Below are 20,940 nucleotides of genomic sequence, written 5' to 3' on the forward strand. Positions count from 1 at the left end.
ATAACAAGGAATAGACGGCTGCAAAGTCAAATTAGTATTAGTATTAGAATTAGTATTTTTAAGATCGTAGAAAAATGTCCTCGCATGTTTTTACAGTTTGTCTTTGGAATTATTGTTTTTGGATGTGCAAAATAAATTTGTATCATCAAAGTTTATGTGCAAATGCATTTAAGAATTTGATTAAATAACATTCAAATATGAGAACACGTGGAAAACATCACATTTTCCCACATGTGAGAAAAGATGTGTGATGGCACTGTAATATTTTGCGGACAAAAAGAAAGTGTGCTTGTGAGAGAGTCTGACAGACTTTCTGAAGGTCTGGGTGCAGCTGTGTTTGTGGCTGCACAGCTGCTCATGTGAGAGGATGAAACAAGCGCACACTGACTCAAGTACATTTGTGAGAAGGTTGCGAGTACAAGATTTGACCCCTTTTTCACATGACGCCCGATTAACCAGTGGAGTTGGACGGATTAGCATCTTATTTGACTATTCAATCAGAGACTGGTTGGATGATATTTTCTAGGAAAGCTGGCTTCAAGAACCAAAGGAAGGCAGGCGCGGTGCAGCCCGGCAAGCGGGTATTGTGATGTTCAAGTGACATTAAAGTAACTCAGACTTTAACGGCTTTAGTTAGATGAAAGAACAACTATTTGGAGATGTACCTTGCAAGATTATTCAATTACACCAAAATATTTTTCAGATACATGTGCAAATTTTACTTGGCTGCTGGCTTTATTTTTTTTTTCCTATTTTCAGTGTTCTTGCAAATCTAATGTAGTAGCTAGTTATCCGTACTAAATCAGGTAATGGGTTACTTTATCTGGTCTTTTACTTTCTTTAAAATTGAAGTTGTTGGCTGTGTTAAAGATCACAATATACCCACCTGCATACACACGTGGCCACTGGGATGTTGGCATACTAAAACACTCAATCAGTGCTTTCCAACAAAATATCACACAGCTACTCCCTTATTGGACAGTCAAATTTAGGTTATTTGGATGTCAAAAACTCACAGCCTTCTCCTCACCAGAGTTTCTGTGGGCTTTTTTCACCCTTTTACCTGAGCGGCTCTGCAGCCACAATCAAGGCTGCACTCAAACATTCAGAAATTCTCTGAGTCAGACTTTCTCGAGCACTCAGATGTAAATTATCTGCGCACTTTTATTTTCTCTTGTTCAAAAAATATGTTGTTGTTTGAATTTTTTTTTTACACCCTGACTGTGCTTCCATCAACTCTTTTTTATGCACCTTTTTGATGTATTGAATGAGAAAAATGCTTGATGGAAAGGGAAACTGTTGAATAAAATGCCAAAAAAAATGTGACTAAAAGTTTATATGCTCACTTGAGGTGAATAAACTTTTTTGTCAATACAAAGAAATGAAATCATTTTTGATGGAATCACATTTGCTGAATAAAGACAGGACATGTGTATAGGATTTTATCGCTGTTTGACCTCTGACCTCTGAACTCAGACAGAGCAGTCGTGGCTGTCATGGCGGATGGCGGTAACATCATCATGGACAGGTGGACAGACGAAAGCAAATACGCAAAGAATGAAAATTAGAAAGGAATATGCCATGATTCATCAAGATTTGGAAGTACAAATGCAGACCACATCTTTGCAAAACTAGGTGCAGCCTTATAGCTAGCAAACAAACAGGTTGCCCGTAGCAACATACAGATACTGATGATAGAGCAAGCATCACGATTCAGCAGCCAGTGGAGGCAAAGCTTTATTCACTTTAACAGATGTCATGAAACTGCACCTTTATTTTGACTTTAGTGTGGCCTTTAATTTTGAACTTGGGATTCATTTGAATGTTTTATGGAAACACAGCTGTTCAAACATTTGAATTTTGTTGATCAAACGTTTTTAACAAATTTACATGAATGCAAGTTTATTTCAAGACGTTAAAATTATAATTGAAAAGCCAAACTCTCAAAATATTTGTGAAAAAAAATTCAACACTCTAATTTGTCTTCATAGCAGTGAGAGTGTTTAAGGTGTGCATGTGAGGATGTGCTTTTTTGAGAGTGTGAGTGTGTGTGTGCATGCGTGTACGTGTGTGTATGTGTGTTTGGTCAACACACACACTGTGTCGGATTATCACATTCTGGCAGTAGGTGGTCTAATACACCCATCTGTCAATCATTCTTACACAGGCTTACTGCTGTATGGAGAGGAAAAATGCAACAGATACTCCTATCTCCCAAAGACACACTCATACACTCATTGATTACACACAGTCTCTCTCTCTCTCTCTCTCTGTGTGTGTGTGTGTGTGTGTTTCCTCTCACTTCGTCTGTTGCTTTTCTCTCTGTTTTGTCATTTTCAAGTAAGGGTCAATTTGAAAAGAGCTTTTCTTAACTGTCAAAAAGTGACACGTTTTGACATTCACAAATTGTGCTGTATTTGAATGCTTGTGTACACACACAAAAAAAGATCACAACTGTAATGAGTCACTGGTGCAGGTTACATCATCATGCAGGGGAAAACATAACTAATAAACCAAAAGTGTGAGAGCTGAAATATAGAGTGCTGTGCACCTGTGGTTGTCCTTTATGCAACCAACTAATTATCGCACTACACAGCAGAATAAATGACATGTCAAAAACTCATCCCTATTGACACAGCAGAGTGTGGAGGTGGCTACCTGACAACCACAGTCAGCCTGAGGGCAGATTGATTTCACTATGACCAGTATGGGCTTTTTTTAAATATGCATTTTTTTTTTTTTTTTTTTTTAATACTGAATCTGCCAATATAATAATGCTAAATTTGAAAATTTCCATGGCAAAAAAGAAACAACAAAATGATTAGTGTAATAAATATATATTCTTAATGAAGTGTTTGAATAAAAAATGGAAGAGAATTAGAAAACAAGTATAATATTCCGAATGCAAAATAAAAAAAAAAAACAAACGTGCAAAATGCTGTCACACAATATTAAACCTCTTTTCAAAAAAGACCCAGACATGCTGGTATCGCTGATATAACAAAGGTAGATATAGTGCTGATATCAGTAAACCTGGAATCTACATCTGTGCAAATCCCTCTGAATGTTCAGCTATTATCTATATAGGTCACACACACACACATAGACTCTGACACACACACTCACGCATGTTAACTGCATCAGGAAGTTCGAGCTACGTAACTGGGTGTCGTTGCCCTTCGAGAAGCCGTCCCATCTCTCGTGTTCATAACCCCATTATTCACATTGTGTCCTACTTCACGCCGGCCTTTCTCCCTGAGCAAGGGTGCATGTACAAATTATGGCAGCACTGACTATTTCACTCTTAACCTTCTACAGTATTCCTCCTAGCTCTTGGAAATGCTGCGGCAGCCGTCTCTCTCTCTCTGGGCGAGAACAAACTCAGAACATACAGATGAAGTAACTGGCAGATCATTAAAGACTCCCTCCAGCTATTGATTAACCCCCTAAAAATCATCTCTGTTCATCAGTATTACCTATTTAGATTTTTTTTCCATGAAAAAACATCCCATCTTGCCTTAAAAAAGCCAAGATTTAACTCCACTCCTCGCGCTCATTAAGTATGCACGGCTCTATGAATATGCAAATAGTCCCCGCCCACTCCCCTACCTGGTTGCCGGCTTGTGACTTGTATCGAATTTGTTAATCTATCCATCTAAAATGATTTTTTTTTCTAGCAAATCTCTTTGTTACACTATTTTGAATTAGTCTCGCTGATTTTTTTTAAAAAATAAAACACTCGCGTTGGACAACCCTGTGTAAGTCCCTCGGCGTCACTTGTGAAAGCTGAGGGGTAGTTGATAATCTGTCAGTGTAAAAAACGTATATGTGTTTTTAGTATACAGTGCGGTTCTATCAGTTCTAAATATAAATCAATTTAGAGTGTGAAGGATTTGCTGAGGGGTCCGGAATGAGGTAACTTTTGGTGTGACATATGGAACTGGCTTTCCCATGTCTGAGGAAATGGCTCAATATGATGCTAAGATGGAACAGATTTGCTTTAGCATGTTGTTGTTGATGTTGCCTGACGAGGCCCGGCTGTGTGACTCATGAACTTCGCTGCTGTCTTGTCTGTCCTGCTCTCTGCTGCCCTGTTCTGCGTGCCGACTGGCGATGATGTGACAAAAAATAGGAGATTTGTAGAGTTGAACAGTTGCATCATGGGGCAGGGCAGACAAGGAGAAGGCATGAGCAAGAAGAGTCACAGGGTTAATGCTCTTTAAAATATACTGCACACACACAGACACACACACACACACACACACACACACATAGACACACACAATAAGTCACCATGGGCTTACTCAGTCCTGTAAATGATCAACATTCAGATGCACTAAAACTGCATAGCACAAGCTGTCCCAGGTGGAGAGGGGTGGGCTGGGCCGATGTGTGTGTGTGTGTGTGGCAAAGAGTTTGGTTAGGGGTTTTGAGGAAATGAGGAGGGGTGATGGTTGGGTTACCCACCTCTCTCGGCCCTGCAGCAGGCGGAACCCATGGTGGCCAGTCGAAAATCCAGACGTAAAGATGTCCCATCCCAAACGCAAAAATACCAACAGCCCACAGGCAGAGAGACAGAGAGAGAGAGACAGAAGGAGAGACAGAGAGAAAGAGAGCGACAGCAAGAGAGAGAGAGAGAGAGAGAGAGACACAGAGAGAGAGAGAGGGCTCAAGAATGGAGGGACGGTGGACGGCTGGTGACCCGAGCACCTTTGATTCTGGCTAATCTGAGCGCACGTTTGGCGGCGGACCAGAGCGCTGCAGGCTCCCTGGGACCCGCTGGTGTGACGGTGCGCGAGTGTCGGGGTGGGAGGTGAGGGGGGGCATGGGTGGGAGGAAACGGGGGAAGCGTGAGTCAGGATTGGGGGGGCGGCAGATGTCGATGGCGGCGAGGCTATACGGGGGTAATCCTGCGGCGCTGTGGCGTTTCATTTAGCCCTTTGCCGCTCGGCGCTGCGTGAGGCTGGCTGGTGGTGGGTGGTTTCCATGGGAGAGGGCAACAATTGCAGGATTACATCTCTAGATTAGATTAGATTTCTTTCTCTCTTTATTTATTCCCCTCTCTTCCCTCATCTTTCTCTATCCTCCTTTATATATTTATTTGCTTGTTCATCTTTTCTCATTTTCTCTAAGGCCCCGTAATCCCTAAGCCATCTCTGCGCTCTGCAGACTGCTTTAAAGGCCCAAGGCAGTATTGAAGCAAAACGCTGCCTTTGGTGCTAATATTGTCCCACCGTTTCACTGGATTCAAGACATTATTTGCTCTCAGCGTACATTAACTGATTCAGCCCTTGATGCAGGGCCACAGAGTGTACATTTTGTTGTTTTGATGTTAATGCTGTAAATTGAGTTCTGTGGTTGTGGTTGACACTGGTTACTTCATTGGGTGTTAAGTGGCACCTGGAAGAGCCCGTTCCCATCGCTGAACTGCTTTTCAGAAATCTCTATATAATCTAATATCTCTTACTGACGTACACCTGAAGGAGTCATGGATATGTACGCGAGCGGGCAACTAAGCAAGGAAACAACAGCAGCAAGAAAAATAGTCATCTAAATTCCATGTATTTTATTTTATTTCATTTTATTTTATTTTATTTGATATGCCATTGTGAGGAATTATCAAAATACTAACTGATGTAACACCTGAGTCATTCTTAGCCTCGCGCACACATGCACATCTCATCTCAAACATCTCTTCCCACTCATCCACGTGGCACCTGGCAGTTTAGCAATCCATATATCTGGCATCGTATAAAGCCACTAAAATGTGGTGTAACTTGTGTTTTTGGAGCCCTGACTGCTTTTCCAGTGACTTATTACCTGCCCACCCCCCTCACCCCCACCCAGTCCCAATGGATGAATCAATGAATCCTTCCAGTCCATCAATCAAATCCCTGAATGCAGCATGAAACCCGACCCAACACAAACACGACACCACTGGAAACCAATCAATCTGCGGAAATCCATGTCGAAAAACCCGCTCTGGCCAAAGACATTGATCATTTCTCTCGGCCTAATCGGCAACAGGCTCGCCGCGGTGTAAACATGAAAGTTCATCCTCTCGGGAGGGCTTACATAATCCAGCGGGAGGAGTGGGAGAATGGGGGGGGGTTGGTGGTGGTGGCTGGGATTACACTGGGCGGTCATTTAGAAGGATCAACCCATGGGAGATTTGAAATGTATCCTGAGGGCGGTTCAGGAATACACTCTCAGTGGCCATAGGGGGAGACGACCGGGAGGCACGGGTGGAGACGGAGAAGGGACAAGGAGACGAGGCGTGGTTACTCACCTACGTCTGTCTGTTTGTGGTTCTTTATGAGTTCAGCAAGCTCGAAGTTCCCAGCAATGATGGCAACCTGGACCGAGAGAGAAAGAGAGAGAGAGAGAGAGAAACAATTTATCTATATCCTTCCAGGTAAAAGTGGTAAAACGGGGGCGTTAAAAAAAAAAACAAAAAAAAAAACAAGATGCTAATGCTTATCTTTCCTGCCATTATAACTGAAACAGCCTTATGCCACAATCTGAAATTCCCTCTGATTCGCGTGCTGCGGGGAGAAAGCAGTGCGGAGCTGAATCACACAGGCCGCGGCAATCTCCAAAGGATTCCTTCAACTTCCAATCTGCATGGCTTTAACCATCTGCAGCCAGTAATCTAGTAATCTAGTAATCTATGACACATATAGACACACGTGTTCCAGTCAAGATGCACACATGAACATAACACACACACACACACACACACACACACACAACATCCGGCACATGCAGAAGATGTGGAGGCACATGTTCATGGTAAAGCAGAACAGAAATAAGGTTGTGGTTCACAGAGGTCGGCTGGACATATTGTCGAGGCCCTGAAAATGGCAGAGATGATGCTCGGTAGGGCTGGGCGATACGGACACAACAGCAAATATGGACAAATATCATATTTTTGACCTAATACCTGAATATTGATAATGTGCTTTCATAAGATATTTACTCGTAATGGCGAATATGATGACCAAGAAGGTAGGCGCAAAATAATAGAGCTGCACAGAACAGTATAATGAAGTCAGAAAATTGCATCCATTTACTGAAAATAAGCCTTTAAAAGTAGAAAAAGATGCATCCCGTGTGTAGCTGCACATGCATGATTCAAGTGAATGCACATTTTCCTGTTGTTTCTCTGTGTCTCTCCAGTGGAAAGGATGATGCATCTGTCAATCATCCATCAAATTCAACAATAACTATCATGAATTATTCATTAAAAAAAAAAATCCAGGGCAATGTCAAGAAATTAATTTTTAACCCTTTGAAACAGAGATTTGTCCATGAGGGGATAACATGCTCACTCTTCTTCTTTCTCTCTCTTTCTTTCAGTTTGGTGCTGAGCAAAACAGTGCAGTGTTGAATCCAATTCAGCTCAGTTTGCAGCACGTTTGCGCTGAACTTCAACAATTTTAATCTGAAAACTGGTAGGAAAATTAGCTTATGTGGACAGCTGTAATAATACCTCGGCCTCAGCTGGAATTCCTCAGCTGGAATAATTCCTGACCGACTGTCACGGAGCCCTTTTCTGTGTTTGTGTGTTGTTTTGTCCTGAACTCGGTGTGTTGATCTGTTTTTGTGTAACTCTCTGTTTAGGTTAAAGCCACTAAGAAACCAGGGGCAAATTCCTTGCTGTGTTTGGCAAGTTCAAGTGACTCTGGCTCAGATCCCGGGCCACTGTGCATAAAAATGGTGTGTTATCTCTGCCTCCACCAGGGGGCAGTCAAAGGATTTCCTGTGGCAGCTGGAAAGGTGTTTGTGACTGACCCAGATCATGTTGTCTTGAGTTGTGTGGAGTGGTTTATGTGGGGCCTGAGCCTGGAGGCTGTTGCAGGGCTTCAAGCTGCAACTTAGGGCCATCCATGCAGAACTGCCCGTGTGCGCACACACACATTCATACACACACACACACATCTCAAGGGAAATCCACTATCATCATATGAGCTTTCCTGTTATAATTTCAAAAGAACAAATATTCAAAACAGAGAGAGAGAGAAGGGGAGAGGGAGAGAGAGAGAGAGAGAGGGAGAGAAACACTGAGAGAGCGAGAGCGTAGGTGTATATTATTGAGAAAAACATAGCTTGATTATTAATACTCTGCCCCCTTCCTCCAAAGTTGACCGATTCCAGATATGAATAAGACATATCTGGGCAAAACCACATGGGATTCCCTGACAGGGATGTTTTTTCCACCACTACAGATCCTCCTGAATCCTGAATTTTAGATAAGCCAGATTACCAACCACAGTAACAGACAGTATATTTCTGATTTCAATCCAGAAAAAAAAGCTGAGTTTGAATTACAGTGTGAATAAATAAACATAATGTTGAGGGTGCAGTGCTTCCTGCGAGAGCGATGGAGGAAGGGAGATATCCTGCATGATCAATGCTAGCTTGATCTCCCACTCATAATGAGGATCTCCCATAGCGCTCGCCGTGATGTGTGACAAATCTGTGACAAGCTATTCTCTGGAGGAACCATGATCCCAGCACAGGCTTAGCTGATGGGATGGAGCAACACATCAGGAAAAGTGATGGAGTGACACATGAAGTCCCCATTTTCACTGCGACCTGAAAACCGATGGATACAAACCCACTGACTGACTGCAAACATTTTTTTTTTTTTTTTTTACAGCATTTGTCTCTCAGCATCCTTGATCTTTTGCAAATTCATAAAATACACAAAATCAATGGATGGCTTTCTTAGTTGTACCCCTGAAATCAATTTGATATCACTATGCTACTGTACAAGTAAGAAATAATCCACAACAAGATGGTCTAACTATCAAAAAATAAAAACCTCTGTGAATGTCATTATTTTACAATAGAAGACCACTTTGCATGGATTTTCCCACTTATTACACAGCTTTACCTGATGAAGAAAATTAATAAATTGACATAAATAATAATTTATCATTTACTAGCATTAAAGCTTTCACTAAGAAAAAAAAGCTTGTAGTGCATTTTCCATACCAACATAAGTGCTAAAAGTAAAGACATTACAATAATTGTTTTCTTGTGTGTGTTTATATTTTACGGTTTCTCAGTAAGTTAGCCTCCATCAGTCAGGCACCAGGCGGGAAGAGGAACTCACCTGCTGCTGCGTCCTGACTGGAGGAAAACTCCACTTTCCCCTGTCTGCAGTGTTGGAGCCCAGTCATTAAGTTAACAGAGGTTAATGTTTATAACGTGTTTTTGACGTGTTTTTGACACTGCACGTCGGCAGTCAGCTACTGAACTGACTTCTCTCTGTACTCGAAGCTAGCTTGGTAACATTCTCCTACAATACAGAGCAGCAAGGCCTCATTCTAGTAGTGCTTATTTTTATAATACATAATAATAATGATATGAGCATTATTTGTGATAACCTCTCTGGCCTTACGAACCAAAACCTTGTTGATATGAGTTTTTCTTTTTGCTAATTTGTGTTTATTGCATAGCATTTTTGATATACGCTCCAAATTTTACACATATTTTTCCTCAAAACATAGGACAAGAAAGGTCAATGCTTCTCACCGAGTCGCTCATCTGACTCTACCCATTTTAGTCTCTTAGGCCTATCCGAATAGAAGTAATATCTAAATAACTTATTTAGATCTTAAGACAAAACAAACTGATAATGGCATGAAATCAAGACTTTCCCTTATTCAGAGAACCAATAAAGGTGGTGCTCGCTTTTCTATCTTTTGTATGACGAGTAAAAATAATACTTGGCTGACATCACATGGATATAATAATACTATATTTTGTCATTAGGGGAGGTTACATTTAATGGAACGCTGTGTGTGGGCTGTTCAAGCTTAAAATAGGACGAAGGCTAAAATGACTTTGTAAATAAACAGAACATTTAATAAAAAACTGCAAAAGGAAGCTGGACGTTCACTTTAAGGGTGCAACGATGGCCTACATAAACAAAAATAAAACAAACTATCACCGCTGCGCCGCCACATTGGATCAGGGCTCAGCTTGAGTCGAGTCCAAGCCATCATGGACCGGGAGTCAGAATCGCTGTGGGCGTCTCTCCTGTCTTCTTGCTGCTAAACTTTACGCTGACTCTTGCCAGCACACCCAGCTGTTACCATGGCAACCACTAGCTTGCCAGAGTCACGCATCCCAGCTCGGCCTGTAGCGCGTTCACTGTTCAGAATCCAGCAGCGTGTGAGACGATATCACGTATTTCACGTCTGATTGTTGGGACGTGTGGTGCGAGAAGGCTTGTTTGCATGAGTGTCACGCCCCAAAGTGTGAAAGTTGGCAGATCTGGATTATCACTGCATCTTTAATCTTTAACGTGATGTTTAAGGACCATCCCGGTGACGCTGAATACTTAGCCCATTTACTACAAATTAGCAACGTTTCACTTGGCAACAAACCATTTTGCCAGTCATACAGGGGTACTAGGGATTTCACAACATATAATCAAAATCCCTCGATTTTCTAATTTGAATTTGTGGTCGAAACACCCACTAACACTATCGCCGCCATTCATGAACCACAGAACTGATGATTTGCTCTGTAAAGCAAACACAGAGGGACTGTTTTTTTCCGCTCAATTGCAAGGGTCAAAACACAACTGTGCTGCTGCTTTCACGAAAACTAATGTGGAGGACAAGACTCTGAATGTTCATTTTCATATAGCAGAATGCAGCGGTGCAAATTTCCCTTAGACATTGGGGGGGGGGGGACACATTTAGCGGGGGGTCAGGGGGTCAAGAGGGGTTTAATTTATCTTTTATAAATATTTGGGGGGGACTTGTCCTCCCTGACCCCCCCCTAAATTTGCGCCCATGGCAGAATGAATGGAAACCAATGGCTTGGACTACTGTCTTCAGGAAAAGATTAGCAGAAACATGAAGTGTACATGTTTTAAAGCTATTATGCTCAACATGCAGAATCAGTGTCAAGGTCCTTAAAAACAGGAGTGTGTAATGAGGGCGGCTAGCAGCAGTGGACAGGATGCACCGCGTGCCACATGGAGTAACTGGCAGGCGGTGCTGTTGGAAGGAGGAATCCACTGAAGCATCGACCTGTGGCTTTGGGCTGAGGATTTTAATCAAGCGTTTTGGTGGCAGTGCCTGCGTATCGTCCAATCTCATTATTTCACTTCATGTCACAGCGCCTGTCTGCACTGATTTTGTGATGGCCCAATTGTGCTTTTCCCTTTTTTTTCCCCCCACTAAAAGTAGAGTGGGCAGCACGTTCCCCTTGGTATATCCTTTTTTGTTCTTCCTTTTATTTTATTATTATTTTTTTTCCCAATCAAGATAAGTCTATTGTATTGCTGAGAGGGAGCCAGAGCTAAGGAAGACACAGAGGAGATTGTTCTTGTGAGATTTGATCCTCAGCCAATACGGGTGCGGACATGTGGAGGCAGTAGACTCTCCTTGGACCCTCTTTTCCTATCCAGTTTTATTTAAGTTGGTAGCCAGTGAGGTAACCGAGGTAAAAAAAAAAAAAAAAAAAAAAAAAAATCAGGGGAGCATTCTCAATCACCCTCCTTAAATCACATACATACATACATACACACACACAAACACACGCATCTCTGCATCCATTTTTTTCTGTTCTCCCTTGGTTGTCATGGAGACAAATGGTTGTGTATGACACAGAAATAACAAGGGGGATGGGCATGGGCTGGAAGGGTGTTGTGCCTTGGGATGAGGGATGAGGACAGCAAAAATGGAAATTAAGCGGAAAGTGGTGGCGGCAATCGATCACTAATAAAATGCAGAGAGGAAAGTGAAGGACGGGACAGAAAAGAGGCAATCACGGTGCTTGCCAAGGCTGGAAAGCGTGGCGTTTTGAAGTTGCACGGCACTGAGCTACTTATCAACCACAGGAGAACCTTGACAATCCGAATCCCTCAAGAACGGAGATTTCTCAAATCAAAAGAATTTTCCAAGTGTTTGAAATACGGGAAAACACAGCTTCAAAAAAAAAATTTTGTGAGCTCTCTCCAAGCACATGCTGCTCAGCTTTAAAGTGCACTTGACAAGTTTGTTATGCACATTTAACAGGACATAAATTTGCATCAGTTCTTTTTCCTTCGTTATGCTCTTGCAGCTGGTCAGTTTAGATGTCCTGGTTTCACATTCACTAAGTTATGTCAGTGAAACCTCCAAGCTGTGCATGTGGGAATGTGAGCTGATACATGTTGTCAAATGTTTACAGAACAATTTCTACACTGAAAACAATAAAAGAAATGACACAAAAGCCTTGGCAAAACTAGCCCGATGTCTACCGTGGACCTCTGGAATGATTCGACATGGGTGACTGATGCCTGAATTTCCCTCCCTTCCCCTAAGACTCTGAATAGGAGGGCAGATAATAGCGGAAGGGGGATCGAGATGGAAAGCAAGACTGACTTATGTGCCAAGGGCAATGGAGAAAAGGGAGAGAAAGTGTGGGGGCAAAGAGGGGAGAGAATAAAGGAGGAGCCACGAAGAAGAAAAGAGACAAGGAATATAATGAGAACTGGAGAGAGAAATTAGATTAGAAGAATGGTGTGGAAGAAAGTGTAGAGAAAAGAGAAAAAAAAAATGTTGGGAGGACGATGGTGTGAAAGAACGAGAGAGAGAGAGAGGACTTGGCAAACGAAATGAGGCATTATTGCGAGGATGAAAAGCTTCGAACACCACAGAGGTTAGACCGGGGAGATGCAAATTCTGCACGAGGGGAAGGGAGAGGAAAGGAGTGAGCGGAGCTGGAGAGGATGTGAACAATTGAAGGTGGGAGGGTGGGAAGCGGTATTAAATACAGAAAATGAATTTTATCTTTTGAAAGCCCTCCTTCCAGAGAATGGGGCACCCACAGAGGATGATGGGAGATTGGGAGATTTCTCAGCTTCAGCTAGGCTCTAAATCATGATTTCTTTTTGTGTGACAAGGCTTATCAGGCTAAACTGTGGCACACTGTGCACACACACACACACACACACACACACAGTTAGGCAATGAGCTGACACTTATCATCAAATGGCACGGCCGCACGCCCACACACACTGCCCCAATTAACAGCACACACGGCAGCTCAGCGGACAATGTGAGCACGCCTCATTGCAAGACTGCCTTGAATCCACAAATGCCCCGAGTGCTCAACTTCCTTGACTTATTTAAGATGTGAACACAGATAAAACACCAACATATTAAAGAGACTCTGGACCAGCAGTCCCTTTAGGGAGAAAGTCTAACGGAGGGGAAATTTCACACGGCTACTATAAACACTTTGTACAGATTCTGGACAAAGTGTTACACAGCTCGGTCTCACCTTTACACCCCAGTCACACCCATAAATGCAACAGAGACCTAATGTAGAGGCTGATCTCACAAGACAAAGGGAAAAAAAAAAAAAATCCTCCCTCACCTGGTAACTAACAGTGTAACAGTTGCAGCTCTTGGTTATATGTGTAGGAGGGAGAGAACAATAGCTATATAGAGATAGAAAGAGCAAGAGAGTGAGAAATTTTCCCATCGAGAGAAAGCCCTTTTCAAAACTGCCTTGAATCCTGGTCTATTGAGGCTACTGTTGGTGAAGAGACTGGCATCTCTGCTTGTTGTATGAGGATTTTTTTCCCCGTATGACTGTTTTGAATGCTGGTGCAAAATGATGGGTCTGTAAAGACACCCTTGCTCTTTGATTCTGAGAGACTGACAGCTAAATGTGACATTTACTGCTGATGTTCTGGATTGCTGGTCCATTATCTGCTATACAACCACATTGCTGCTATGCTGGAAATATTTTGTCATCTCCTTTTGGCCAGTTATCCATGCGTAAGAATAAGAGAAAGGGAAAAAAAACACCAAACAGGAGAATAAGCCAGGAAATCTGAGGTACATTGCCACTAGCCGTTGTAGTGGTGTTTTAAAGTGGATTCTTTTCTTTGACTAAACAATATAAGAGCTGGGTGAGAGAAATACAAACACACGCACCTCAGTGGATGATTTTTCCCCACTTTAGTTGCCACTGCCTAATGGTTTGTACTGTGCCACAAACCAGATCCTGGATCCTGGATCCACAAATGAAAATGAAACGAAGTGCAATGAAGTGGTGACAAGGCCACAAATCAGATCAGCCCTGAGATAAAAGCTGAATCCAGGCCATGGATAGAAATCCAGCCTTGTTGCTGAGCGCTGAGAGTCTGACTAATACAGTAATGTGAACAGCATTCGGACTGGGCTAACTAATGAAGCGCTCCTCTAGAGTGGCTGTGGAGGACAACTGAGGACCCCGTGGGACTGCCTTTCATAAACCCCCGCCTGAATGAGGCTCTTTTGTAACTCAGGCGTAGGTTATGAGTCAATCATGCCAGCTAGGCAGCTCTTAGCGCTGCCGGGGTTTTCACTAGGATGGATGTGCTGCTAAAGCACACACACACACACACACACACACACACACACACACACACACACACACACACACAAAGATGCAAGTTCACGTACTTGTGCACACATGCACACCCACTGTAATACTTCCCATACCAGTGTTCTATTATTATATTCCTGCAGCATGGCTATGCTATAGTCTTAAAGGAACAGTTCACTCAAAATACAACAAAAGAAAAAAAAGAAAAAGAAAAATATTTTTCTGCTTAACACCTGGTGCAATCTATCCATCCGGATCATTTCTGTTTTATTTGGGGAGGTTTCCAGTCTGTCTCTCGTCACCCACAGTGCAGTGTGGCTGGATGGGTACCAACCATCGAAAATGCACATGTGAAAACCTCTTTCCAGAAACAATGACACAGACATCCGACATAATGCACAGCCCTTGAGGGTGAAGAGTTTCACTAGGAATTAGGAATCTCTAATCGGTGACATAATTTTTCTTGTCTGATTCCGATCCCAACTCTTCTTTGGGTCTGACCTGCCAATACCAATCCAAACCAATTCCATTTTTCTTTAGTTAAATATGATTAAGAATATGTACATCTTTTGTGCTTGTTCTTTAATGAACAACTTTTTTTCTCCACTTTGCTATTTTGTGTTTGTTGCAGAAACTGAATAAGCTCACCAGGGTGATACCTGAATATATAGCTAGTATTGCATGTAATTTTATCTCCTTGAATTCAGAAAACTTGCCAAAACATTTTGAGGAATATGCATATCGTTTGATGTTAAATTATCACCTGCTGATCCTTGATGACTGATGTTAAACAGTGACTGAACACCAGGATCAAATCTCTGCTGCCCGGCTCTCTTGGAGCTGAAACGTTCAAGCATGTTGCACTTCTGGCCACACCCGATCAGTGATGAGGCAGCAGGTACTTTGCCACTGACAGCTGCTAAAAATACCTGCTATCACAGAAGTGCCACAAGTGCAACATGACTGAAAGTTTCAACCCCTAGAGGGCAGTGCAGCAGACGTGTCTGGAGATGCTGAGGCATGGGCATCTCTCATGGGCAACTTTCTACGAATTCCTGTGGCACACGCACTTGGACAACAGAGTAACCTTCCCAACTTAAATGACTGGCGAACAAGCATGCTAGCTTGAAAACACATACATAACGTTAGGCTAATGTTAACTCAATTCCCAATCCACATCACTCCCAGTCCTTTTACCTTTGCAAAGGAGCTCAAAGAACGATCCTCACTGGAGGAACCAGCCAGCCAGAGTCAGGACAGGGGGACGAAAGAGATGAAACTGAGGTCAAGAGTGTTGCTGTTGATTTGCAGATCCTTGTTACTGTCTTATGAAATGACATTACTAATCTGACAATCATCCCTGCTTGCAAAGGTTTTTTTCATAGGTGGGTGAGGACTATTAATATATGGTCTTTGGTGAAGGTAACGGAAACAAATTCAGTGCTATGACTGGTCAAACTCCTCTTCTTCTTTTGCTTTTTGGCAGGCTAGATGCTCGTTGGCGTATTGCTGCTGCCTCCTGCTGTTAGGCTTGGGTACTGTACAACTCGTAAAACTAACAAGACGTCACCAGCTTTTTGGAGAAGGCTGCAGGCTGCAGATCGGCACAGTTGGGCTTTTAGCATACTTTAGCGTGACACGTCGTACCAGTGTACTTTGATATGAAAATGCCTACCTGCTACCCAAAATGTGTACAGATTGGCAGATCTGCAATCAGGCCACGCTTCAACCAAAGCATTCGCTTGAAACGGGCGGACCAATCTGCATCCTTTGAGGAACAGCACAAAGCTTCAATGCGCTGGATTGGAAAACAGGAGCGAAAGCACGTCAACTTTCCCTACAAAAGTGGAAAGGATTGCGCACCAACATGCTAACAAGCCAGTGTTATGCTGACCAATATGCTTACTCACTTCCACTATCACAGCTGCTGCTGTTTGTTTAGCTTTGGCAGTCTCATATTATGAATATAGTTTGTGTGTCTGACTGGATAGATAATCACAGGCAGATGCTTAATCCAATCACCTGTTACGTATTTTTGTAAATGCCTGTTGCTGCCGCCCCTTTTCCACACAGTTGGAAGAAGAAGCTCAGACACGATACGTGAACAATGAAATTACATCAGTCCACATGATCCACAACAGTCTAAGGTTATTTTTATGAGTTCCTTTTTGATATTTGAGGTTCACACCCAACGGCAGCGGTACACAGTATTTAAACTGACTTGACGCGATCAAACCACGCAAGGAACACAACGAAGAATAACATGAGAATAATTCACCAAAGCTAATCCTGCTCAACTGAAACAAATCTGAAATTGGCCAAAAATACAATTGGTCCCAGAGACAATCTGTGGTTGCAGCTGACCTTGACCTCACAGTTGCCATGGTAGCACATACGATGGAGAAAATACGCAGCCACATAGTTTTCTCTGACCGTTAGCTGAAATTCATGCCATGTAATGACACCCATGCAAAAGTTGCTGAGATGAAGTGGTTGTGTTTTACCTGAAATGGACTCTGGCTGTTGTAGTTCTTCACTTCTTTGTCAGCTCCACGAACAAGCAGCACTCTGGCACAGTTATCCTGCAAGGGAAGAGTGAAAAAATGTAAACCACAACAGTGTGGAAAGGTCAATAACAACACGAAAACCATCTCTGAACCGACAGCGCTACATGTCATACTCCATCCCTGAAATTGTCCTACTTTGTTCAGGAGAAGGACAGGTAGCTCCCACTGACTTTAGTCTGAAATACTGAATTTCCCGAAAGTGAAGATGTTAGCAGAGCAGCAATTGTGGTTGAATATTTATCCCTTATTGGTGGAGTTTTTCCATCAACATCCCAGCTTCAAAGCATTTACTACCTGTGTCAGGAATGGAGCATCACTCGCTTTGAGTCAGTAATCTAATGCTCCACTCAGAGAGAGGGAGAAACACAGAGAGAGAGGAGAGAGAGAGGGAGAGAGAGAGAGAGAGAGAGAGAGAGAGATAAAGAGAGCGAGAGAGAGAGAGAGAAGAACAGAGATGGAGAGTGCAAAGGGTTTTGAATGTACAGCACAAATCGCCCACAAAGTGCTCAACCACGCAAGTGCTGTGCACACACATGAATATGAATACTTTTTTTAGATCCACAATAAAATATTGAGAGTTGAAAACTCGGCACCTCAAACACACACAGCCACACACAATCTGCTTTTTCTGCATTAGAAATCACATTTTCTTAGCCATTTTATTCTGAGATCTGTGACTGTTACTGTTTCACTCACACACGCAGAACACTAAGAAGGCACATTTCTATACAGACACAGCCAAGTCTCTGACAGCAGACTTGTAGCAATCCCATGACATGTTTCCTTATAAGCTACATGCGTAATGAGATCTTGAAAATGGAAATGGGTGACGTCGTGCAAAAGCTATGAATAGAAGCAGGGCTGTGTTTTCATGGTAAGTTCAGCTTTCACATGGATTTCAGTCTGTGTGGTGAACTTTGACTGATGGAGAAGATGTGACAGCACCAAGGAGAATTATCAGTCCACAACAATATAACATAACAACATAATATACCGACTTATGCACATTTTCTTGTGCTATGAAATTAGCTGCAAACACATGTATTTACCATATTTTGAGCTGAGATAAGTGCCAAGTATTCTTTTTACAGGGTTAGAAATCATATTTGAGAATGACAATATAAAATCCCAATAACAAAGTCCAGGTTTCATCATCCCCTTTTCCTCACTTGGCTCTATTAATTCATCATTTTAAAGCATGCTGTATATTATTAAGTTTTTTTTTTTCTGTTCTGGCTCAGCTTAGCATGTAATCTCACAAAAGCAGCCGGTTAGAGGTTCGATTCATAAAAGTCAAAAGCCAGAGGTTCCTTTTCGTTTGAAACAGCGTAAAACCTTTCCTTAAGTGACACTAAAAGCTTGTACTGCCACAAACTCACCAGATTGATTTGCAGCCTCAGTCCTCTGCTTAACTGTCTGAGCTCTAAGGATGATGTGCTAATGTCTTGTTAGATCGCTGGCAGTATTTGTATTTACTGAAAGGATGGCCCGTGCAAGGGTTAGCCGCTGCTGCTGCTGACTTGTAGCCAAAGGCTAGATACTGTAGAAGCCAGTCAGCAGCATAACAGGGCAGTGAAAAACAGTGGCTAGAGATGGCTAATGTATTCTGTAAACACTGACTGTAAGAGGTGGCACCAGATCACTGCAGAGGGATACTGGATTGTCACAAAAAAAATCATGCAAGCAGCTAAATAAATTGTGTGTGTGTGATTTTGGGTACAGTTACTCCCAGGCTTAGTGAATATGTTTGTCATGTGTGAGGATACATTTAAGTTATCAGAAGCCAAAGTTTGAGGAATAAATCGTTTTTGTATGAAACATTAATGCAGGGATACACTGATGGAAACATTTTATATTCTAGCTCTCTCTCTCTCTCTCTCTCTCTCTCTCTCTCTCTCTCTCTCACTCTCTTTCTCTCTCTCTCACTCACTCTATCTCTCTGTCTTTCTTATGAATTACAACTGCACTTATTGCCAAAATACATATACAGTATGATTACAAACAGAATCAGAAATCAGAATCAGAAGTACTTTATCGATCCCTGAGGGGAAATTGGGTAAAATTAGAAGAAATTAGAAAGACAGCGGCAATACTAAAAAAAAAAAAAAAGCAGAAAATGGATATCATTACCAAATAATCCATCAAACAAATTACTTTTTTGTTAGTTTAAGGTTTTGATTGTCTTTATCCTTGAATTATGACACGTATCATGCAACTAATGTGGCTAATGTTACAATAAAAAACAACTTGGATTTTGTCACTTAGGGCAAGAGTTCCAGTAGAGTTTAGGAGTGTGATTTTCTAATTTGTTGGCATTTTGTGCCATCTCTCTTGCTCTCTCTCTACTTACTATTATCTAGATTAGACCTGTTTTAACCATCATCCCTGAGTGGGATAAACCTATAATCCTAATCCACTGTTTTTTCTAGTTTTGACCTTTGACTTTAAAGTCCCCTGACATCAATTAAATAACAGCCAAGAAATCAACCACCAAAACTGTAAACTGTAAACTCTAACTAATGATTGTACCAGGTCAAAGGTCAAAGCATGTGCATTCATTCATATAACACACACAGTCACATGCACACACACACATACACACACACAGCTCACCTGGTTGTATAGGGCACAGATGTGTAGTGCGGCGTTTCCCGAGGCATTCTGGGCGCTCATGTCTGCCCCATAGAATAATAGATGCTCCAAATGCTGCACATGGCCGTGACGGCAAGCCTGTACACACACACACACACACACACATACAAAGTTTTTCACTCAGTGTGAAATAAAGCCTTTGATATTCCCACTGTTCATTAACATGCCTTGACAGGAGCTGCAGTAAGAGGCTACAGACACTAGATGTCAGTGTGCTGCAAAGCAGATAACATCATGATGACAAGTTGCATCCTCAGTTTGAACCCAGTCATCAAATAGACGCAAACGTTCTTCTGGGGGAGTATGTGCACATGCATAAGAAAAACTAAACAAAGAAAACTGACGCCATCTGTGCAGGTCCAAAGCTCGTTTGCAGAACAGACAAGAACAAAATTCAATTCATCAGGAGAGAATGTAATTAGAATTTACAAGCACAGGCTGTGCAGGTTATTGCTTTAATTAGACATTTTACTCACTCAACCTCATTAATGTTTTGGGTTATGGCGAAGGATTTCAGTTTCAGTGCAAGGTGGCTTATTTTAGTAGGGCTTATTTGGCTTATTTGGGAGATTTCTAGAGAAAGGAGGGTTAACCTAAATGGCAGCTAATCAACTGAAGCTGGTAGCAGCGAGAACTATTTTGTCATCAACAGAGTGATTAGCACATTATTAGGACACCCAGGCAAAACATGAGCTGAATATGTTGACACTTTATTTGTCTTGCTTTGCTGGTGATCTGTCCAGTTTTGAGGTTTGTGTTAGTGTCGGGCCAAAACACACCAATCACACGTTAATTACTTGAAATCATATCCAAGCATGAATGCCCTGATCTGTCAGCTAGCAGCCTCTGCTCTCTGTTGTTCCTCGCCCTGCCTGATAGCTGATTGTTATCATGTCTGAAATGGGACGGGCGGAGAAAGGGAGAGATTCTGCAAATCTACAAGGAGACAGATATCAGCAAACTGATTACACTGACACACACACACACACACACACACACACACACACATACAAATAGACACACATTGTGTGCTGACGAATATAATTTGTCTGTGCTGCAGGGTTGCTCCCCTTAAATGGCTTTATCTACTCCAATGGATAACAGCTGCCAAGACCGTGGCCTGCAGCCAGAAGAGGACTCTGCATGTGCGTGTGTTGTGTGTGTGTGTGTGTGTGTGTGGCGGATCTAGGGGGTAGCATGGGGTGCCAGCTGCCACCGTAAAAAAAACGGCCTTGCCACCCCAGTTACTACTCAAGTTCTGGTCACTCTACTTAAAAAAAATCTTGTTGCTGGTTGGAAATTTACAATACCAAAACTCTGATGTCTGAGTTCA

The 20,940-nt window shown here is 42.3% G+C and overlaps 1 protein-coding gene across 3 annotated transcripts in view; it reads right to left on the bottom strand.

The window, feature by feature from the left end:
* shank2b (SH3 and multiple ankyrin repeat domains 2b) overlaps positions 1-20,940 on the bottom strand; it is a 204,837-nt gene that overhangs the window by 105,717 nt on the left and 78,180 nt on the right. For all 3 annotated transcript variants that reach the window (XM_030076268.1, XM_030076260.1, XM_030076253.1), the window contains exons 8-10: positions 19,569-19,685; positions 16,893-16,970; positions 6,290-6,356 (exon numbers count right to left, since the gene is read on the bottom strand). In XM_030076268.1, coding sequence (XP_029932128.1) covers positions 6,290-6,356; positions 16,893-16,970; positions 19,569-19,685 — 262 coding nt within the window. The remainder of the gene's footprint in view (positions 1-6,289; positions 6,357-16,892; positions 16,971-19,568; positions 19,686-20,940) is intronic.

This window comes from Myripristis murdjan, chromosome 3 (assembly GCF_902150065.1).
Source record: "Myripristis murdjan chromosome 3, fMyrMur1.1, whole genome shotgun sequence".
NCBI lineage: Eukaryota > Metazoa > Chordata > Actinopteri > Holocentriformes > Holocentridae > Myripristis > Myripristis murdjan.